The sequence below is a fragment of the Sinohyriopsis cumingii genome, chromosome 19 (genome assembly GCF_028554795.1).
Source record: "Sinohyriopsis cumingii isolate HCF-2022 chromosome 19, ASM2855479v2, whole genome shotgun sequence".
NCBI classification, from domain to species: domain Eukaryota; kingdom Metazoa; phylum Mollusca; class Bivalvia; order Unionida; family Unionidae; genus Sinohyriopsis; species Sinohyriopsis cumingii.
The window spans coordinates 64,828,457-64,854,166 of NC_142979.1; the positions used below are offsets into that span (position 1 = coordinate 64,828,457).

Sequence of the window (25,710 nt, forward strand, 5' to 3'; positions counted from 1 at the left end):
TTCAGTTCTTTAAGGAATAGTTGTATATTGAATGTTTTTATTATTTGACTCTTGATATATGTAATGATCAATAGGATGTACTTTCCTTAATGAATTTTTATGTACAGTACCAGAAGATAGGATAATGATCAACTATGGCATATTGTAATTTTCATATACCAGTACAGTACCAGTAGATAAAATATTAATCACCTTATATTGGCATATTGTAATTTTCATGTACAGTTCTAGCAGATAAAATAACAATCACCTATATGGCATATTGTAATTTTCATGTACAGTACCAGTAGACAGAATAACAATCACTTGTGGCAAATTATAATTTTCATGAACAGTACCAGTAGATAAAATAGCGATCACCTATGGTATATTGTAATTTTCATGTACAGTTCCAGTAAATAAAATAACAATTGCCTATGGCATATTGTAATTTTCATACACAGTACCAGTAGAACAGAAGAACAGTCAACTATGGCATATTGTAATTTTCATATGCCGGTACAGTACCAGTAGATAAAATAACAATCACCTATGGCATATTGTAATTTAATGTACAGTACCAGTAGATAAAATAGCAATCACCTATGGCATATTGTAATTTTCATGTACAGTTCCAGTAAATAAAATAACAATTGCCTATGGCATATTGTAATTTTCATATACAGTACCAGTAGATAGAAGAACAGTCAACTATGGCATATTGTAATTTTCATATACCGGTACAGTACCAGTAGATAAAGTAACAATCACCTATGGTATATTGTAATTTAATGTACAGTACCAGTAGATAAAATAACAATCACTCATGGCAAATTAAAATTTTCATGAACAGTACCAGACGATAGAATAACAATCACTTATGGCATAATGTAATTTACATGTACAGTATTGGTAGATATGTTATTGATAACTTATGCCATACTATAATGGTAATGTTCATGTACATTACCATTTGACAGAATAATGATCATCACTTATGGCACATTGTAGTTTTCATGTACAGTACCAGTCAATAGGATAATTATTACTCATGGCATAATGTATTTTCATTTACAGTACCAGCAAACATAAAAGTATATAATTAATTTTCATGTACCATACCAGCAAATAGAATGGCATATTTTTAATTTTCACGTTCAGTACCAATAAATAAGATAATGATCATTTATGGCATATTGAAATTTTCCTGCACTACTGGTTGATAGAATACTGATCACTGATGGCATATTGCAATTTTAATATACAGTACTGGTAAACAGAATGGCATATTGTGGCCACTCTAGTGGCCTAAGTAGTTAGAGCATCCACCTTGGATATGGGAAGTCGCAGGTTCAAACTCCGGCCGAGTCATATCAGAGACTTATAAAAATGGTACTATCAGCTGCCTGGCTTGTCACTCAGCATTAAGAGCTTAGTGTTAGGGCTGGTCAGCCTCAGGTTTCAGGATAATGTGAATGGGTGGGACATAATTCTACATGTCTGTGTGGGTATGTGAGAAAGCTTGCCAGTAGCTTCTCGTGGGTCGGTGGTTCTTTCCGGGGTTTTCTCTGGTTCTTCCTCCACCATTAATACTGGCCGCCATGTATAGCCTATCATGTGCTGCAAAATGGCGTTAAACCCCACAACAACAACAACAATCTACATGTCTGCAGCATGATGCCCCAGTGCTAGACATCACTATAAACTGCCACACTGCAGAGATTGTAACAATATACTGAAAAATTGTTAAGGCTACATTAAAATTCTAAATCACACAAATACAAATGGCATATTGTAATTTTCATACCATGTACTGGTAGATAGGATGGTGTTGACTGATAGCATACTATAATTTTCATGTACAGCACCAAAATAAAATGGCAAATCATAATTTTCATGCATAGCACAAGCAGACAGAATGGCATATCATAACTTTCGTGCACAGAACCAGTAGATAGAATGGCATGTTGTAATTTTCATGTACAGTACCAGTAGATAGAATCGCATATTGTAATTTTGATGTACAGTACCAGTATATAGAATGACATATCATAATTTTCATGTATAGTACCAGTATATAGAATGGCATATTGTAATATTCATGTACACTACCAGTAGATAGAATGACATATCATAATTTTGATGTACAGTACCAGCAGATAAGATAATGATCACTTGTGGCATATTGTGAAATTTTAACTTTTATTAAGTACTGTCAGCATTGTTAGTATGAATGTGACTGATTAATGTTCTAATAAGTGTTTCATACACATACCTATGTTATTTTACCTACAATATATATACTGACAAGAAACTCTTCAAAAACAAGCCAACTATGTTCCCTTATATGTATGATAAATTACTGCTCCAGATTCTCACATACATAAGTGTACAAAACTGTGAAGGTTAGGTATTGGGGATATAATCCTATCTAATAGCATGTCTATCATATGACTGCACCCACTGAAAAGACAAACATTAAAATACTCTGGCTTACTTTCAGTCCTAGGTAAATATTTTATCAACAAATGGTTCACTAACTTCACTTACAAAGAATTTCACATTCAAAAAGAACATTGATTTATGCATTGTGATCCATTTGTGAATTAAGTACCATTTACATTGACTACAGTTAAACAGAGTTTATCATTGAATTATTAATACTATAAAAACTAATACATATTTTTAACAAATTTAACTGAACTATGGTCTTCTTTGTTTGCAACAAAATTTGACCCTTCTTGTGTGCAAAACACAGAATAAAGTGTGTCCAGAAAAAAGGCTGATTCTGGTCAAATTGTATATTTACCTAAAAACTTTTACCTCTCTACAAATTATTACTTAACTATCTTTACCTGCATATCAACCTCATTTACCTATGAATGTCTTATATAATTTTCTTTACTGCAGTTTCTTAACTTCATTTATCTATGCAAATATCGAGTAATTTTCTTTAACTGCCTCTCAACTTCATTTATCTACAGTATGCAAGTATTGTGTAACTATCTTCACATGCCTCTCAAACCAATTTATCTACAGTATGCAAGTATTTTGTAATTATCTTCACATGCCTCTCAACCTCATTTATATATGCAAGTATTGTGTAATTATCTTCACATGCCTCTCAACCTCATTTATCTATGCAAGTATTGTGTAATTATCTTCACATGCCTCTCAAACTCATTGATCTACAGTATGCAAGCATTGTGTAATTATCTTTATGTGCCACTCAAACTCATTTATCTATGCAAGTATTGTATAATTATCTTCACATACCACTCAACCTCATTTATCTATGCAAGTACTTTGTAATTATTGTTACCTGCATCTCATCCTCATTTATCTATCTGCGTAACAATGAATCGACATATTCCTGTCTTTAAGGTTATAACTATTTGTACATAGCACATGTTACTTACCCAACAGTTTCTTACACACTTTTCTACTTTGCTACTGTACCTACCTACCTCCATACCTATGCTCATCTACCAACCTAACTAACAACTTCACATCCTCCCTTGGTACCAACCTATTTTGTTATCTACTAACCTAACCCTAAACTTAAACACCTGGATGGTATGATTACTCTTTTTTCACGGAGTACCAATATGGATTTTATGGTTGATGCAAGCAGCAAATTTAAAGACCCAAAGAAAAATGAATCTTCTGTGGAAATAGTTTGGACTCCTCCTAAACAATGTTTGTATCATCTGCATTTAAAGCAACTTGTTCGCTTGAAGATTTACTATAGCATCTGCAATAGTGACAACCTTTCTTTTACTATCTACCTAACGTACTAAGTACCTACTTATCATCAACTCCATCTTGCATGTATTTTACTTCTCAGTTTATGTATATACTTTGAATTTGAAAAAAATAATTGAATTCACCAAAATTAACTTTACTAAAGTTGATACTCTGCTTCCTCTTTATAATGCCATTAAAGGGATCTTAAAAAGTTATTCCTGTGATAAGGGTGATAGATTCCATTTTATTAGGTGGTAGTAAAATTATATGTATCATGTACTTCATTATATGGCAGTTTCACTATAAGGTGGTATGCTCTAAGGCTCCCATGGGCAGTGTTATAATGAGGGAATACTCTATAATATAAGGTGGTATAGTCTATAGCTCTAATTTATAATGAAGGAATACTTTATATCATAAAGTGGGCACACTATAAGGTGGTATAGTCTACAGGTCCCATGGGCAGTGTTATAATGAGATAATACTTTATACTGTAAGGTGGATACATTATAAGACAATACTCAGTGGCTCATGTATGCAGCATTATAATGAGCAACAACTGTATTACTATCTTTTAATTGATTTTTACATCATACAGCCATATGAGAGCTTAAATATATGTATATGAGGTTAGAATTATCAAATGACCTAATCAATACCCTAAATCTTTTGACCGATGTCAGAGTTTTAAATACTGCATCCTTGTGTTTTAAACAATATCAGTGCACCATGAATTGCAAAGTGTTACGTTAAAGGAATCATAATGCAACCTGATACAACATACTTTACTAGTTGTTTTTATATTGGACAAAAGGACATCACTCCTTCACGATAAGGCCCTTTATTATAGTACATTTCCTATTACATATAAGGCAAGTATAGTCATGGATCCTATTTTATTATGCAACAGTAAAATTATGTGTCATATGCTTATAAAACAGTCTTGCTGTCAGGTAATATAAAGTAAGACTCCTACAGACAGTTTCTTTTAAATGAAACAGTACCATAGTATTTTTAATGTCATGAAATGAATTTTACATTTATGCTCTTTCCAAATCAAATTTATCAAACATTTGAATAATTTCAATCTTCTGGTTGGCATGGGTCACAAAAGATATAAATTACGGTACTGCCTCATTATGATACTGATCTTTGGAACCACTGAGTGTAGTGTCTTATAATGACACCATCTTTGGAACCACTGAGTGTAGTGTCTTATAATGACACCATCTTTGGAACCACTGAGTGTAGTGTCTTATAATGACACCATCTTTGGAACCACTGAGTGTAGTGTCTTATAATGACACCATCTTTGGAACCACTGAGTGTAGTGTCTTATAATGACACCATCTTTGGAACCACTGAGTGTAGTGTCTTATAATGACAACATCTTTGGAACCATTGAGTGCAGTGTCTTATCATGACACTATCTTATAAAAACGAACATGTACATGATACTGTACTTCCTCATTATGACACTGTTCATTGTCACCATAGAGTATAAAGCATTGGAGTCAGACTACCTTATAAAGAATAGTACTCCCTCGTTATGATGCTACCCTTGAAAGCAATGAAGTATACCACCTTATAGTGAGACCACCTTACAATGAAGTTCATTATACATATAATTTTACCACCACTTAAATGAAATCATATGAATATACCAGCCTTATAACAGAAACTGTGTCATAATTTATAAGCCTTAAAGTGAGAAAGTGATGTCTTAAACTCTTTCCATACATTTAATCCAATTGTCTGGGTTTGATACTCACCCAGGCCAGCCAGAACTGGCTGCTTCAGTGTGTCCTTGGGAAAGGTTAGCTCGCATTTCCTCAGCATGACATAGCCAACAATGTGTTAAATATGCCAATAACAACCAACATAAACAACCCAAAAATTTTAAATGAGCACTTATCCAAGATCTTCTGTGCATTGAAATATGGTCCTCTATGTAATATTCATTACAGATGGAACACTGAAATATGGTTCTCTAGGTGATATTCTGTACAGATGAAACATTGAAATATGGTCCTCTATGTAATATTCTGTACTGAAGGAACACTGAAATATGGTCCTCTGTATTTAATATTCTGTACAGATGGAGCATTAAAATATGGTCCTCTATGTAATATTCTGTACAGAAGGAACACTGAAATATGTCCTCTGTATGTAATATTCTGTACAGATGGAGCATTCAAATATGGTCTTCTGTGTAATATTCTGTACCAAAGGAACACTGAAATATGGTCCTCTGTATGTAATATTCTGTACAGATGGAGCATTGAAATATGGTCCTCTATGTAATATTCTGTACAGAAGGAACACTGAAATATGGTCCTCTGTATGTAATATTCTAAACAGATGGAGCATTGAAATATGGTCCTCTATGTAATATTCTGTACAGAAGGAACACTGAAATATGGTCCTCTGTATGTAATATTCTGTACAGGTGGAGCATTGAAATATGGTCCTCTATGTAATATTCTGTACCAAAGGAACACTGAAATATGGTCCTCTGTATGTAATATTCTGTACAGATGGAGCACTGAAATATGGTCTTCTATGTAATACTCTGTACAGAAGGAACACTGAAATATGATCCTCTGTATGTAATATTCTGTACAGATGGAGCATTGACATATGGTCCTCTATGTAATATTCTGTACAGAAGGAACACTGAAATATGGTCCTCTGTATGTAATATTCTTTACAGATGGAGCATTGAAATATGGTCCTCTATGTAATATTCTGTACAGAAGGAACACTGGAATATGGTCCTTTGTATGTAATATTCTGTACAGATGGAACATTGAAATATGGTCCTCTATGTAATATTCTGTACCAAAGGAACACTGAAATATGGTCCTCTGTATGTAATATTCTGTACAGATGGAGCATTGAAATAGGGTCTTCTATGTAATATTCTGTACAGAAGGAACACTGAAATATGGTCCTCTGTCTGTAATATTCTGTACAGATGGATCATTGAAATATGGTCCTCTCTGTAATATTCTGTACAGAAGGAACACTGAAATATGGTCCTCTGTATGTAATATTATGTACAGATGGAGCATTGAAATATGGTCCTCTATGTACTATTCTGTACAGCTGGAGCATTGAGATATGTTTTTTATGAAGTAATAATCTGTACAGATGGATCAATGAAATATGTCCCTCTATATGCAATGGGGCATTTAGATATTGTCCTCATTGTATAATACTCTGTGCAGATTGAGCAATTAGTCTCATATGTAATACGCTGTACAAATGATGCAATGATTCCCATATACAATACTCTGTGCAGATTGAGCAATGTGCACCTTAGGTAAAAATCAGTACAGACGGAGCACTGAGATATGGTCCACTGTATGTAATACTCTGTACAGACAGAGTTCTGAAATATGGTCTTCTGAATGTAATAATCTGAACAGATGAAGCTATGAAGTATGGTGTCTATATGTAGTAAAGATGAAGCATTGAAGTAAGGTCCTCACTGTATAATACTTGGTACAGATGAAGCATTGAAATATGATCTTCTGAATGTAATAATCTGCACAGATGAAGCAATGAAGTAAGGTCATCTGAATGTAATAATCTGCACAGCTGAAATATTGAAATATGGTCTTCACTGTACAATACTCTGTACAGATGGAGCATGGAAATATAGTCCTCATTGTATAATACTCTGTACAGACGAAGCAATGAAATATGATCTTCTACATGTAATAATCTGTACAGATGGAGCACTGAAATATGGTCATATATATATATATATATATATATATATATATATATATATATATATATATATATATATATATATATATATATATATATATAATACTCTATACAGATGGAGCACTGTAATAATTCCCAGCTTATTTTTAGCCATGTACATGTATCATGATTCTGTTCATGAATTCATCTTAAGATTAGTGCAAGCTATGCACATTTTAAATACTTTATATATTGGTGCACAACATCTGTCTGTATGAATACCATATATATTCACATATAATCCAATCCAACTGGATACTGCATAAATCCAGATCTGCCATTGCATAATGCACCAACAGATCTGGGTCTATGCAGTTTATTAGGATTAATCTGTAGAAACAAAACAGCATAAACTCTGATCAGTGGACACATTATATAATGGAAGTTCAAGGTCTATGTTGTTTGCATTTAGAACCAACTTAAAAGGGGGTATAATTCCACTACACCTGTTCATATAGTTATGCACATGCAAGGTCATTTCAGTACATTGGAATCGAAGATTTGTTTAAGTGATAAAAATATGCATTCATAAGAATTGTGAGTATCAACATATATGATTCAATGATCCACAATTCTTGCCCTTAAGTGCCATTGTAGGTCCAGAGTTATGTCTTCTTGCTTAGGGGAGACCAATAAAACTCTCTTAATAACAATCTTCAGACCAACATGCCCTATATACTCACCTGTAAGTTGAGACAAACAGCAAACAGTTTAGTCCCTGATCTGCTGTTGCATTATGTGTCAGTAGATTAGTGTCTATGTTGTTTGTTCTACTGATTACTGCTGATAAAACTGCATAAAGCCAGATCTGTAAGTAAATCATGTGACAGCAAATCTGGGTCTTTGTAATTAGCAGTTGGGCCTGTCCTATAAGCGAGTATACACTACATGTCTTGATAAAAACCATCAGACCAAAACATTTTCTTATCAAGACAGATTTATAGGTATATTATATGGTGCCACAGCTTAACAACACTAAATTCAGAAAATAAAGTTAGAATTGTGTATATATTTTACAAAAATCTTTTAGCTTATAGGAAATATATCTCGTACAAATATCAAAAATATTACATAAATGATTCGTTTGATATGGCACATATGAAATGAGTTGTATCATATTAATGCCACAAGCTTAATTTACAACAAGTTTCATATTGCAGTGTCCAATGAGTTTCATACAAATCATATAAAATGTGCACAAATTTAAGATTTAATTTATCACATGATGTTATGGCCTAAATTTGCATAACTCCATGATGTTGCACTAAAGTGTGGTGAAGGTTTTACAATATGATATTCATAGCACATGAAGGTTATATAAGAAAAACAATCTGAATAAATCCGATTCTTGTAAACACAAATCTTCTACTGTAATATAAAACATCAAAAACTGAATGATTGCTTATTATTATAAACTCAGCTCACTGCATGCCCTCACATGTATTAATAGGATTTTATACAAACAAATATGACCAAAGGGATTCATTAAATACATATGACAAAAGGGATTTTAGTGTGGGGAAAAAGTCAAATATATAGCAGTGCTAATATCAGGTTTCTAACTAGTAATATGTGGTGGTGGGGTGAATATGGGAATTTCAGAGATGGATGTGAAGGAAGCAATGATAAATCTGGGTAACTGGGTCAGCATCATAGAAACTAATGTAAGTTGGGTGTGAGAACATATCAATAGCAAGTAAAGTTTTTGGATTTCAGAAAGAGGGCAGAGGAAGAAAAAGGGACAGCAGAGATAAGATGTAATTGGAAATAAGAATCAGACAGAGATATACAAGATGGGGAGTTAAGAGAAAGGATACCTAATAGACATAATATAGTGATAGACAGATATTCTGAGTGGACAAATATAGTGATAAACAATGTAGATAAATATTAGTGTAGAATTTGGAGAGGTGGACAGAACTATAATGGATATAAACTGTAGATTACAATATGACTTAGTGTTTAATTAGTATACCACTGGTCCCCGCCTCACCCCAAAGTTGACAGAGAGACCCAATAGGTCAGGACCACAGACAGACCACACCTAACAGGTCAGACACATCGGGAAAGTGGTGACTACTGCATGACAGTGACCTTTACTCTGTCCTTTTAACTTGAAGTGTAATAGACTTCTTTCCATCCCTAATTGTAAACTAGTTATGAAGCTTTGTGAAAAACAAGATCATGTAGAATACAAGTTATACAATTTATAATGCAAAAAGGTAATTGTCTTAATTTGGGCTATTGTAACCTTAATCTTAAAGATGTATATTTCTCTCCAAACAACTTCTTATAATAGTAAGTCATCATTGGTGCCTTCATATAGTCAACTGTTAAATTTATTTAATGAGTTTAACTTTGTCCTCTTATTTCCGTCAGTTATATTGACTGACATCTTGACCACAAAAAACTTGGGTTTTTTGTATCAAGTACAAGCCATCTACAGATTGTGGTCATTTAATTTATAATTTATTGAGAGGAAACTTTTTTGTTTTTGAGTCAATGTGACCTTAATTTTGACCCAAAATACAAAATATCTTTCTTATTTGAAGTGAAAGCCATACACAAAGGATGGTCAATACAGGTGGTTTAGAACTAAAGTTTTTATTTCAAAACAAACTTTATCTTTGAATCACTGTGACAATACCATTAAAATTTTGACCCCAAAAGTAATGCTTCACTTAATTCTTCTAATAGCCAAAGTCATCCACAAAGCTTGGTTGAGGTACATGATCTAGAGTTAAAATGATTTTTCAGAAACCAGATACAAGTGACAGATGGCAAGAGAGATAAATATCACTGCATTATATGTTCTGCCTTCTGGCAGGCAAAAAAAAAAAATCCCTTACCTTAAAAGTATGTTTTTTTGTCCCATAGTATTTACACATAAATGAATTTCTCTGTTTATACAAGTACCAGAGCAATAACCAGCAAGAATCTACTGCTATGGTGACAAATATTCTGCGATAAGAGTCTGTGAATGAGTAATGAAAGTTGAAATGTGTTTTAGGGAATCAACATATTTGCCTTAGTCACAACTGGATGAGTGTTTCATTACTAGAATCAATATGCTTAAATGCCCAAGGAGTCTTGACAGATATAAAGTCATAAACCTTATCACTGGGTATTACTGTATATGATTCATAAAGTGCCAAGTATGGAAAGTCCTTTAGGCTTTTGAGCTGATCAAGGTTTAGATTGTTCAAACATCATAATTCTTTATAAACAATAATAAAGTGTCAATAATTTTTAATAAAATAAGCACAAAGCTGGTCCACCAGCCATTGCACAAAATATGCATTAAGCTATAGACTTTTCATGTTTAAAAAAATGTAAATGAGCACTGAACTGAAGACATTACCTTTACATATTAATATTTACACTTTAGTACAAATCGCTAATGGCTACCCATTGTTTGCTTTCAACACTATTCATTGATAGCTACTGTTCTTAAGTGCAAAAGAAACTAGATGAGTGGTGAGCAATATGTTCACATAATGTCTTGTTTTTGTTAGTTTAAACAATGCTTTTACAAATTAATAGCTATACAATAGCAAAGAAAAGGGAGATAAGTGCCTTTCCCAAGGACACAGCATGGTGGCCAATGTGGGCAAGCCCAGATGTGTATCAAACCCATGGCCCTTGGATGAGTAGTCTGACATTCATCCAGTGGATCCCTTTCTCACCTAAATAAACCACTGCCACTTTCATAACAACCAATACCCCTTAATGTAGATGAGTCTACAGTAAAAAATGAATGGACATAATTCATGTGAAAATGGTGTCAGTACAATGAAGATCAACATGCCTATCTTTTGATGATGACTATAACATTCTAAGTTTCACAGCAATCTACTCAAAATTTCAAGGGTAGTTGAATTAACAACTTTGTCATACATTACATCCAGTGCTACATCTGAAAGGGCAATAACTCTGACAAAAGTAAAAAAAAGCAACAAAGATTTGACAACATATGCAACTTTAAATGACGACCATAATATATATTACCATGTTTCACAGCAATCTATACAAAAAAATGCAAGAGAAGTTGCATTTAAAAGATTCTGTCCAACACTGGATTCAGCTGCAGGAAAAAAAGGGCAAGAACTCTAATAAAAACTGTGGGAGCAAAGTGATTTCTCTCTCTCTCTCTCTCTTTATATATATATATATATATATATATATATATATATATATATATATATATATATATATATATATATATATATATATATATATATATATATATATATACACATCTTATTGTGATGACAATAACACAATAACATTTACCAAATTTCAGTGCAATCTATCAAATAAGTGCAGGAATAGTTGTCCTAAAAAGACTGTGCCAGATAGATGGATGGATAGACAGATAGACTCAAGGATTACGATAAAGTTGTGAGATATAAAAGCAAATACCATAAATAGTTGCTTATAAGTCCAGTCCAACTGCAAAGAACATAGATCCTGATCTGCCATCACATAATTAATGCACCAGTATTGGGGTCTATGGTGTCTGCATAATGATTACTCCTAACAAACTTCATATACCTAGATGTGTAGGTGCATTATGTAATACCTTATCTTCATGTATACAGGTGTAGTTTGCAGCTGGACTCAACTTAAAAGCAATCACATGTATATAGTGTAATAGCATTTTTTGTTAACAGGAGTTCCAAAGATATACCATTTGTATGAAAAAGTCATATCTAATATACCACATCTGTATGAAAAGGCTATATCAAGTTCACCATCTGTATGAAAAAGCCATATACCATCTATATGAAGAAGTCATATACCATCTGTATGAAAAAGTCATATCAAAAATCTAAATACAACATGCTATAATAAGTTTGGAAGATGCAGCAACATTGCTAATTTTATGACCCTAAGTCAATCATCAGTATTATTAATTTTATTGATCCTTAGTCAATTATCAGTATTAATAATTTCATTGTCCCTTAGTCAACTATCAGTATTTTTAATTTATTTACCCTTTGTCGATTATCAGCATTAATTTTATTGGGACTTAGTCAAATATTAGTACACACTTAGTCAAATTTCAGTATTATTAATTTTATTGACCCTTAGTCAAATATCAGTATTATTAATTTTACTGACCCTTAGTCAATTATCAGTATTATTAATTTGCTTGACCCTTAGTCAAATATCAGTATTAATTTTATTGACCCCTTGTCAATTATCAGTATTATTAATGTTACTGATCTTTAGTCAATTATCAGTATTATTAATTTGATTGATCCTTAGTCAAATATCAGTACACATATTATTAATTTTTTTAGTCTTAGTCAATCATCAGTATTATTAATTTTATTGACCCTTAGTCAAATATTAGTATACACTTAGTCAAATATCAGTACATGTATTATTAATTTTATTGTCATTTAGTCAATATCAGTATTAATTTTATTAACCCTTAGTCAAATATCTGTATTATTAATTGTATTGACCCTTAATCAAATATCAGCATTATTAATTTTATTCACCCTTAATCAAATATCAACATTATCAATTTTATTGACCCTTAATCAAATATCAACATTATTAATGTTATTCACCCTTAGTCAAATATCAGTATTATTAATTTTATTGTCATTTAGTCTAATATCGGTATTAATTTTGACCCTTAGTCAAATATCAGTATTATTAATTTTATTACCCTTAGTCAAATATCAGTATTAAGCTAACATGATCTTCAGCTAACAACAAACAATGCTTAGAGCTTGATGGTCATATGTGAAACAACACTAAAAAAATACTCTGAAAATGATGGTCATGAAATGCAAGAGAAGGTAATAGTTTTTTAATATATTTGTGTTATTCTTGCTTAATTGCAACTTAAGTGTACATCGTTTTCATACAAAGATCACAGTACTTATTTGCTTACACAAATATTTAAAGTTTAAAGAGTAAAGTAAAATAATTTTGGAATTACACACAGCTGAGGATGATTAAAGAATGATGTATGTTTCTCACATTTTTAAAGCAGGCTGATACTTGTTCATTTAAATTATTGTTAATAATAATAATAATAATAATAATAATAAAGGCTTTTTTCATGAGGGTAACTCTTTTTGTTACAAAACTAAACTAATCTGCCATGAGGCCCTCTGAGACCTATTTACATATATATTCAGAGTTCAATTAATCAAAACCCATCTCACACATACATCTTCATATAGGTACATTAGTCATGTAAATAGAAATTACAGATCCATACTAGTTAATTCTACAGGTAAATTGTAAACACTAACAGATTAAGTTACTATCGGTGTTCACTAGACCAAGTTAAACTTCTCCATAACACATACCAACATATATTTATATACAAAAAGTAGCTGGAGGTAGTGGATAAGTCATGTGGTATTAATTAAGATTTAGATTTCATCCATTTAATTTATCCATGGTAAAAGCTGATATGCAGTAAGATTCCTTGATTTCTTTTGGGATATATTCCATATAAAAGCCTCAGAGTACTGAAAACTGTTTTTAAATAATTGTTTCTTTGGTTTTGGAATTTCTCAAGTAAAATGGAGCAGACTTAACAAAAACTTTATACATGATTTTGGTTTTCCACTAGGTGAAGCTGTTCTTGAAAAGATAAGATGTTTAAAGAATCCACTGTCTTCTTAACAATTACAGGTTGCCTGTCTAGTATTATTATACAGGCTTGTTTTTGCAGCCAAAATATACCAGAAGTATTTACCCATATGATACTACAGTAGTCAAATTAGGGCCGAATGTAACTCTTGAAAAAAGTGACACTGAACTGTTTTGGAATGAAACACTTTTTTTAGCCAAAGATAGGTGTTTGTTTAATTTGTAATAAGACTTATGTGATCAGACCAAAGTAAATTTGTAATGAGACTTATGTGATCAGACCAAATATAAGAGTTTCTTAATTTGTAATGAGACTTGTGATCAGACCAAAGTAAATTTGTAATGAGACTTATGTGATCAGACCAATGTAAATTACTGTTTAATTTGTAATGAGACTTATGTGATCGGACCAAAGTAAATTTGTAATGAGACATGTGATCAGACCAATGTAAATTACTGTTTAATTTGTAATGAGACTTATACGATCAGACCAAAGTAAATCTGTAACGAGACTTATGTCATCAGACCAATGTAAATTACTGTTTAATTTGTAATGAGACTTATGTCATCAGACCAAAGTAAATTTGTAATGAGACTTATGTCATCAGACCAATGTAAATTACTGTTTAATTTGTAATAAGACTTATGTGATCAGACCAAAGTAAATTTGTAATGAGACTTATGTCATCAGACCAAAGTAAATTTGTAATGAGACTTATGTCATCAGACCAAAGTAAATTACTGTCAACAAGAATACCAAGAATTTTGTTCTTGAAAACCACATTCAGTTACTTTAGTAATGTTAATGTTCAGCAGATATTTTAAAACAAAAGTTCAGCTTACTTCAAAAATTTCAAACATCATCTTCTGATAAACTTTCTACACAATATCTTCAGAGATGTGAGCCATCTGATAGAACTTTAGGTTCTTTAAAAAGAACAAAAAAGTCATTAAACCAATTTGCAATTTGTAAATGGTCATTTTTGTATACACCATCAATGTTTAGAGATGGAATATCAATCTTGTTCTTAGATTTTCTACCTCATAATTCATTAAATAGTCTTCAAATTGTTGTAGGGATGTTCTTATTGGATCAATGTCCTTTTGATTATGTGTTATTTGCCATTTTATTTCTCCCAATGTTATGCTCTTCACTTCCTGAAGCTTTCAAGTTGTCTCTTGTTTTAATAGCACCCAATACTTCTGAAGTAATCCAGCCTGGTCAATATGTTGACCATACATTTAACCAAAAGGAAAGATCATAGAGAAACCAGTCTACTTTTTTGGGACAGATAAAACTGTATTATCTTTGCTGAGAATGATTTAGTCATCAACTAAAGTCTCTCCAAACTGAATTCAATTAAAACTGCAGTATAATTCTGAAGCAAATTTATAAGTCTGTATATTAACTGGCATCAATACATGTACTTAAAAATGTCTATATGTGAAACTTTAGCCTTATTCTTGCAAAATATTATCCAAGTTTTAAAGCTTTAAAATTATTTCATCCAATCTGTAAAAGATTGGAAAAACATGAAACAACATTACAGATTGTTACCTATGAAGCAACATTACATATTGTTACCCATAAAACAACATTACAGATTGTTACCCATGAAGCAACATTACATATTGTTACCCATGAAACAACATTACATATTGTTACCCATGAAACAACATTACAGATTGTTACCCATGAAACAACATTACATATTGTTACCCATGAAGCAACATTACATATTGTTACCCATAAAACAACATTACAGATTGTTACCCATGAAGCAACATTACATATTGTTACCCATGAAACAACATTACAGTAATACCTCCTGCATTCGTGTTTCTGGATTCGCGAAATTTTCATTGGTACCCTCTACGTACATGTTTTCTTTATTTTATTGAATTGTACCTTTGTTATATGACTTGTGTGACATATGAAGTTTACCTAGTTTACCTTTCTGACAATGACAAAGAAAATGTCAGTCATTTAGTTTACAGTCCCATTCATTACTTGGTTTTACCTTACTGTGAGTGCAAAAGAAAACGGCAGCCAATGAATTAGTTTAGGGGTAATATTAGTATACATGTACCGTACTGTAAATGCGCTAGTGTGGCAAATACCCATTAGGCGATACTGTACTCTATTTTTACGTCAACCATTTATTTCTCTTTTTAAGGGTAATGTATTAAGCTAACTTTTAAATGAAATTAAAGTGCTTTGGGAGCATGATTTGGGTCATATTTAGGGTTTAAACCCTAGTAATAAGCATTTATTAGCATTTTTAGTGACTCGTACCAAACATTCGCGATTCCTCCTGATCCGCGACTGGTTCTGGAACCTAACCTTGTGAATGTTCGAGGTATTACTGTATATATTGTTACCCATGAAACAACATTACAGATTGTTACCCATGAAACAACATTACAGATTGTTACCCATGAAACAACATTACAGACTGTTACCCATGGAAGTCCAGACCTTTACAAGGTCTGAAAAAGTTTGGATAAATTACCATATATACTAACTTATAAGTGAAGTAAACACTGCAAACAACAAAGATCCTGACCTGCTGTAGCATAATGCACATGCAGATCAGGGTCTATCTTTTTTATTCCACTGATTAATCCTAACAAACTGCATGGACCCAGCTCTGCCACCACACTATGCAATGGTAGAGCTTGGTTTGTGCACTTTGCAGTTGGACTGATCATATAAGCGAGTACAAGAATGTTCCTGAAAAGCAATGATGACAAGATTTTCAAGATGGCGACCATTATGGCCAGTTGAATATGAAAAGGACACAATTACAGTGGAATAAATTTCATAATAAATAAGTTTCATGGCAATCCTCTGGTAGATAAGGAGAAGACTCAATAACAAACCTATGCTAACAAGGAGGCAACACACTGACGACAGACCATTGTATAATACACTCTTCTCATTCATGACCAGCTGAAAACAAAAAGACCAACTTCATTGCTTTATTTAAGCAAAGATCTTTTGCACAACAAGTAATATGTGTAACTGTTTGTAACCCTATAAAAAATATTGACAAATATGCATGTATAAGCATCCTGCATTCCCAATTAAACAATACTCTCAAAAAACATTAAAACACAGGAGTAACACATACAACTCTGTCACCTGAAAAAAATTATGAATATGATAATTTACATCTGTTGGATTTTAAAATAATATCAGTTTTAGGGTATATTTATTATTTCTACTTTGTCCCTTAGAATTATTATGTTCATAGCACGTTTTTAAGCATTTAGGACAGACTGAACTTTTATGACTAATTTTATTTATTGGAGATGTCGTCAAATTTATGTAATACATTCACAGCTGATGCAATTCCTCCAGCTATCTTCATGAATTATAAATAAAAAGGGTTCATTTTCAAAAAGGGCTTGACATTGAAAAAGGTAGTGAGTAGCAAAACTACCATTTTTTCGTGAGATCAGTTTTATCAAGTTTCTTTAAGGTTGCTTCAAATGGCCATCTTTTTCATTTTTTTCTTTGAAACATGGGCTTTACTGTAAAGAAGCACATAATCCAGCCTTATTGAAAACATTTTTAAACAAATTTTTGAAAGATCAAATTTCATGAAAATTATATTCAATTGCATTAAATTTTGCTCAATAATATACTGCAAAAAGCAAATCCTGAAAATATTACTGGCATGTTGTTACAATGAATACACAATAATTTGATGATGGGAAAATATTGTTAAATTTTGTTTTGTAATGGGAGCTCTTTGCATATCATGGACATGAGTATAGTGCAATGACATGCTGTCAATCTTCACTAAATGAGGTATGGAATATCTATCAACATGCCAGACATAGCAATGGACACACAAAATATCCATTTAAATTATTCAGCAAGATATCTTGTGACACATGCATGACTGGGGGCTGAATTAGTCACCTACGTATAGTAGATACATCTGTTGGTAAAAGTTTGGTCATGTCATCTGCAACTTCACCATGATATACACTTAGGGCCTTTAACCCTTTTATTTCAATTTGAAACTCTATTTTTTCAATCTTTAAGCTGGATGTTGTGAATATATATATATATATATATATATATATATATATATATATATATATATATATATATATATATATATATATATATATATATATATATATATATATATATACATATATATGATGCATGCTGTTTGGATAACAGATGTCTGCAGGCTGAAATACTTTTTATATACATGTAATACACATAGATCCAAGGAATGAATTGCCCAAAGCACATTGAGTGACTTTTTCCTGTCTATATGATCTACTCTGTGGCACACATCCTGGTTCTCTGAGTATCTCTGTAGTACCAGGTCTGCTATGGACATTATGCAAAGGTTTTGGGGTCATCAATCTTTCACTAAACGTATTCTGAATTTAGATCTCTTCACCATAAAGAGACCATACCACCCTCCTACCTGCGACATTTTAAGAATACAAAATAGTGTAGCAGAAATTTTTTCAATCAACTTATTAAAAATATTAACTCAACGACTTCCATATACCATATATACTTCCTTAGTAGTCAAGTCCAACTGCAAACTACGGATTCAGATCTGCCAACAAATAATGTACCTGCAGATCTGTGTATATGCAGTCTGTTAAGAGCAATCAGTAGAAAAAAATCATAGACCCAGATCTGTGATGTGATGTGATGTGATTTTTTGTTTAAACGTAGCTTTAACAATTTTTCAGTCATATCGCTACGATGACTGCAATGTGGCAGTTTATAGTGATGTCTAGCACTGGGGCATCATGCCACAGACATGTAACATGATGTCCCACCCAGTCACATTATCCTGACACCAGGCCGACCAGTCCTAACACTAACCTCTTAATGCTGAACGCCAAGTGAGGCAGCTGTTCCCAGATCTGTCAATGCATTACGTAACAGTAGGTTAGGGTCTTTATTGTTATCAGCTGGCCTCAACTTATATGCAAGTAGGAACGGTAAGCATGTAATACACTGAGTAATTTACTTCCTGGTCATTCAGTTGGGTACTGTGGTACAAAGCCGCACTGTATTCATCGAAACATTATTCATGCACAAGGTATTAAAGAAACTGTCTCATTAGGATTGTGACTCAGACTAATTCAGTTGTTGTTATTATAGGGTCTACACCATTTTACTTGGCGGCCAGTATTTATGGTGGAGGAAATACCTGGTAAAACCCCAGAAAGAACCACCAATCCACGAGAAGCTACCAGCAAGCTTTCTCACACTGGCTGAGCCTGAGACTCGAACCCATGCAGACAGAGGTGATATGGCAGTGATTCATAACAGTGAGCACTTTAGACCACCCAGCCAATCAAGGCCCCGACTAATTCAGTGTGCATGGTATGTTCTGGTTTATTGAGCATCCTGACAATGATCAAGTACTATTATTCCAAACATGCAGACAAAATTCAAAACTTGTTCTGATAGCATAGTCTATATTGCTTGAATGTGTCATCTTAAAAAGATGGACTCTGCTTACGGCAAGAGCAGTACACTAAGAAATTTGGACTAAATTCTAAACGCAAAATTATCATGCATAATTTGAATGCATTAAGTAGTTTTTCAAGTGTTATAGTCAATTTCTTTGTGTAAAATATGCAAATGTCTTACTTATCTGGCGCTATAGTCCATGAGTACTTCCTACCAGTGATCTCAGTGGACTGCTGACTCATTCTTATTCTATAATTGACCAGTTAAATGGGATCCCTGAGGTAAACAAAATAAATATGTGTATTTCCTATTGCACTGATTTTAAAATTTAGATAGACTGGTTTTTTTAAAAACATTAGATATATTTAATGTGACTTTTTTGCCATGGGGAAAAAGTGCTAGGGTCAACAATTAGAAACAGGGTTGGTTAGCTGACAGGAAAAACATATTTTTAGGGCCTGACTATATATAGCCATCTTGCAGGAGCAGCAGCAGTAGACAGATGAATTTAGTGTGAGAAAACAATGTAGTTTTCTTTTTAAAGGGGGTGAGGGTGGTAGTTTTGTTTTGTTTTTAAATGTAGAATGAGGCAACATGTATGTTTCATCAGTTTGATTGATATATTCCCATAACTCATATTATGCATAATAATTTCTTTGAAAACTATTTAAAATAGTAATTTTATCACTATAACACTTAATTTTTTTTGTAATCATTATCCACATTATGTTGCTTTATTTTAGTTTATGATTTATGAGAACCAGTTATGAAGTGATTTATCATCATTAAATACTCTTTTTGTGTGTTACACTATTAGGATATAGTCTTTTTGGAACAACCCTCGCTATAAGGTTCCCTCACTTATAATGTGGGTCACATTCATGTTTCCTGTTAACAGTTTTATTCTGAGGGAACAAAGTATATCTATGAAATACAAGTTTACCTTGCATATATCTTGTCAAGGTCCTTTGGTGTGACAGTATTTGGGGTAGGGGTGAAATTCCGGTTCAGTCCTGGAGTATGGAACAGTGACCCTGGCACAAGGTTTGTCATGGCTGAAGGCTATATGACTTACACCTGGGAGTTTGGTATTCAGGCAGTACAGCAGCTATATGAAATAAAGACAAACTTGTAATTAAATTTTGTTCTGATAATGTGTTGATCAATGTATTTCCGTATATATATCTGCTTATAAGTTGAGTCCAAATGCAAACTGCACAGACCCAGATCTAATAATGTGCCGGCAGATCTGGGTCTTTGCAAACTGTGGGTCCGTGCAATTTGTTAGGAGTAACCAGTAGAACAAAAAATATAGACTCTGATCTGCAGGTGCATTATACCATGTCTGATCAGGATCTTTGTTGTTTGCAGTTTGACTCAACTTATAAGTGGTACCAAATGCGAACAACCCTAAACCAGACCTGCTATCAGATGAATCACTGGACAGTCAGGGTTGCTACTGTTTGCTTCAAGACTTGGACAGTGTGAACAACATAAACAGACTCTTCTCTGCCAGTTTATACCATATATACTCGCTTATAAGTCAGGTCCACTTTCAAACAACATAGACCCTGATCTGATATCATACAGTGCATCAGCAGATCAGAGTCTCCATTGTTTGTTCTACTGATTGCTCCTAACAAACTGTATTAAACCCAAATCCCTAGGTAGATAATGTAATAGCAGATCTGGGTCTATGCATTTGATTTAATGTATATTTGAATATATATGGTAATATTCTGCATATGAGTCCCAGAGAGGGTTTCCTTTATCATGCAATTAGAAATGACTTTTCAAAAGTAATGTCCTTTGTGATTGGCTGGAAACAAAGATCTGAGCTCAAGAGTTTTTTATTATTTGTGGGGTCAGATCTGGGTCTACTCTCAGTGGAGACTGACATGACTCGTATATGATCAAATAACATAGACTGGTTTACTTTTTGAAAACTGAAGCAAAGCAACACATACCAATGCTTTGTTTTATATCAATAATATCCTAACCACCACCACTAATAGCTCTCAGATACAGGTCAAAATATTTCATAAGCAGTTATGTTATATTTTTTTCCCCAAACTTTTACGCTCATAATTTACCTAGTCTTTTTTATAAAGCACACTATATTAGATCAAAACAAGAAATTAATAATAAGTTGACAAGGATTGAAATAAATGGAAGATACAACATACTTATTCATCTCTTGAGAAAAAGAACACAATGGAAACTATCGTATTTAGATAAGTTATTAACAGAGTATTGAAAATACAGTGCCCAAGGTCAGGTAGGATGCCTGAGCTTGTGGGGGCATATATCACCACAAGCATGAGGCTCCAATATAGTTAATGCTCTGTCAATTACCTATTTATTGTATACTTCAATGTAAGCATATTAATTATTGTGTTATCGGGTTATAGGAATAAAATAACTGCAACAAAAACTTATTGGAAAACCTGAACACTGCAAAGTAAATACATGCAAAAAACTGCTATGGAAGTGTGTATGGGTAAATGTGAAAGTGAAGTGTGCATCCTGTCTGTTTCAAGGATCAATTGGTTTTGGACAATGCAAAAAAAAATTATCTGGAGTCACTTGTGTTTCATTATATTACTAGATCAGGATAAAACAATGCTATTCAAAGTGGAGAAAGCGCCCTGTTGATGTAAAAGAGAGGCCGTTGACCGACACATTGTATCAAGAGTCAGTCTCTCATATGAATAGCAGTAACTAGTCTCTCTCTCTCTCTCATACAAATAGCAGCAACTAGTCTCTCTCTTATATGAATAGCAGCAACTAGTCTCTCTCTCCCTCTCTCTCATACAAATAGCAGCAACTAGTCTCTCTCTCTCTCATACAAATAGCAGCAGCTAGTCACTCTCATACAAACAGCAGCATCTAGTCTCTCTCTCTCATACAAATAGCAGCAACTAGTCTCTCTCTTATATGAATAGCAGCAACTAATCTCTCTCTCTTTCTCTCTCTCTCATACAAATAGCAGCAGCTAGTCTCTCTCTATCATACAAATAGCAGCAACTAGTCTCTCTTTCATACAATAACAGCATCTAGTCTCTCTTGTATGAATATCAGCAACTAGTCTCTCTCATATAAACAGCAACAACTAGTCTCTCATATGAATAGCAGCAACTAGTATCTCTCTCATATGAATAGCAGCAACTAGTCTCTCTCATACAAATAGCAGCAACTAGTCTCTCTCATACAAATAGCAGCAACTAGTCTCTCTCATATGAATAGCAGCAACCAGTCTCTATCTTTCTCTCTGTCTCTCCCTAAGTCACATGAATAGCAGCAACTAGTCACCCTTTCTCTCTCTCTCATACAAATAGCAGCAACTAGTCTCTCTCATACACATAGCAGCAGCAAGTCTCTCTCATACAAATAGCAGCAGCTAGTCTCTCTCTCATATAAATAGCAGCATCTAGTCTCTCTCATATGAATAGCAGCAACTAGTCTCTCTCATATAAATAGCAGCAAATAGTCTCTCTCTCATATGAATAGCAGCAACTAGTCTCTCTCTCATATGAATAGCAGCAACTAGTCTCTCACACAAATAGCAGCAACCAGTCTCTCTCTTTCTCTGTCGCTCTCTCTTAGTCACATGAATAGCAGCAACTAGTTACCCTTTAACTCTCTCTCTCATACGAATAACAGCAACTACTCTCTCTCTCTCTCATAAGAACAGCAGCAACTAGTCTCTCTCATGCGAATAGCAGCAACTAGTCTCTCTCTCATATAAATAGCAGCAACTAGTCTCTTTGTCTCGCTCTCTCTCTCTCTCCCTCTCTCTCTCATACGAATAGCAGCAACTAGAGATAACCAGCCAGCCATTTTCACTATTTTCATAAATAATATTTCATTTCTTCTAGGAATTTAAGCCTTTGGATGTATTTAGATTGTTTTTTTATACTTTGGTTAATAGATACCATTCTTTGGATCAGAGCACCGGTGCCAGGTAGAAAGGGTTACTGTCCTTGTTGGCATCCATCAGACTCTTCTTTAGTTATAGCAAGAAGTACCTCTTATCGAATGTGGGCCTATGTTATTAGGGATCAGTTTTCACTTCAATATGGTCCATGCTGCTTGATAATGATGTGTAGCAATAATGTTAAACTAATGGAACACTGTACAAAGTATATAATAAACTTGTTTACAAGTTGGATCCAACTGCAAATTGCTTAGACCCAGATCTGCCATTGTATAATATGCCTGTACATTTGGGTCTATACAGTTTGTTACAAGTAATCAGCAGAACAAACAACATAGACCCTGATCTGCGGGTGCATACTATATGGCAGATCAGGGTTTATATAGTGTGGTAGGTTAACTCTGATTTAAAATATTCAACCTGACAGAAATTTGCAACTGAGACAATTACCCTGTAATATGCATTGTGTACAATTTTTGATATTTTTTTATTTCTTAATATGGGTTTGTATTAAAAACTTATTTATCAAAACTTTCATCTGATTCTAGTTTGTTGTACCCCAAAATAATGAATGACCAAACACTATTACATTGTGTATTTACGGTGTATGGGAAATTAGAATGTATGTAAAATCAGAATGAAAAATTAGCAAGTTTGAAAATTACAATGAAAAATTAAAGTACAGAGGATTGAATAGAAGTTAGAATCCAGTGACCATATGCCAAAATTGTTCATGAAGAGATGCCCAAAATTCCAGACTTCAAAATATTTATTTTAAAACTTACATAATTTGTGAACACATTATGTTATGAGGATTGATTCAGTTAAGATTAGCAGCTTTTTTAATTGACACAGATGTTCCAATTTAGCATCAATGAAAGCATGTTTGACACCTGATTCAATAAACATCCAAGAAAACCATATATATATATATATGTTCAGTGTGTTTCCTTTCATTTCCAATTAATAACAGTCGGAGTGATCATGTGTTAATAGTTAAGTGGCAAAGGCACATGACTGATTTTTGACCAAATAAACCACAGTGTAATCAATTAAAACATTTGTTCATTTCTGCTTTTACTAGTCTCTTGAAGCTAATGTAAGCAATATAATGCAGAAAATAAAGTCAGAGTGAAATGATCATTGTTACATTTCTAACTAATGAATTTTTGCAATCATTTATCGTTACATTTTGAACTTAAATCATTAAAAAGTTTAACTTTTAAATGGTGACATCTAGCCTGTATTGTGCTGACATTACTGCGAAAACCACCTTCCTACATGCCAACTAATCTTTTCGATGATATCAAAGGAGAGATACTTAAAAGAAGTTGACAGAAAAGGATTAAAGATCCATTAGTGTCATTGTAACATTGGAGTGATGACAACAGTACAAACATTTCAGGTATCAGTAATTACCATGATTAGCCACTACATCTAAGGCTTCCCATGAAAAGCGTGCAGCATTTAATTCCTATATTCATTCAAATATGCAACATGCAGTTAACATGTTGAGGGTAACATATCACAATAATAGTCATTAATATACAAAGTATACAAATGAAAACACCTCCGACTGCATTTCTCAGAAAAGGTCCTTCTTCCTAGGCAATGATATATATAGGTCTAGGCCATGTTGAATCTTGGTGACCATAGGCACAAATACTTAACCCATGATAGAAAAAGAAAATGAAGGTCACAGTGACCCTCTTTGGTTTCAAGGGTGTAGTAGTAACATAGATGCATCCAATAATACATTTCTTGACTGGAATACAATCAGCATCCCAAAAATAAACCTTTAACACACTATTTCATTAAAGTCACTAAAGCATGAACTATAGGTCACAGAGACCTCTTTTTGATGAAAGGATGTAGAACTTATCAAAATGCATATATTTACCAAGTTTCATGATTCTAGGTTTGGATATTAAGCATGTAATATGCCAAAACTTGTACCGCCATGAGCTAATGTAGAAACTTAACAAAATCAGGGAAATTATGAAATATAGGTCACAGTGAATCTCTAATGTTGTAAGGTGTGTTAGTAACAGAAATACATATCATCTTCAATTTTACAATACTAGTGTGAACAGTGCCTAACAAATGAACATCAAACATTTTTTTTTACCCAAGTTAGTAAAGTGTTAATTGAGGCCATGATGACTTATGATTAAAGTGA

At 33.1% G+C, this 25,710-nt stretch overlaps 1 protein-coding gene across 2 annotated transcripts in view; it reads right to left on the minus strand.

The window, feature by feature from the left end:
* The window catches only part of LOC149775858 (uncharacterized), a 107,263-nt gene that overhangs the window by 70,416 nt on the left and 11,137 nt on the right, over window positions 1–25,710 (minus strand). For both annotated transcript variants that reach the window (XM_089944112.1, XM_089944111.1), the window contains exon 2: window positions 20,538–20,702. In XM_089944112.1, coding sequence (XP_089800238.1) covers window positions 20,538–20,647 — 110 coding nt within the window. In that variant the 5' untranslated portion in view covers window positions 20,648–20,702. The remainder of the gene's footprint in view (window positions 1–20,537; window positions 20,703–25,710) is intronic.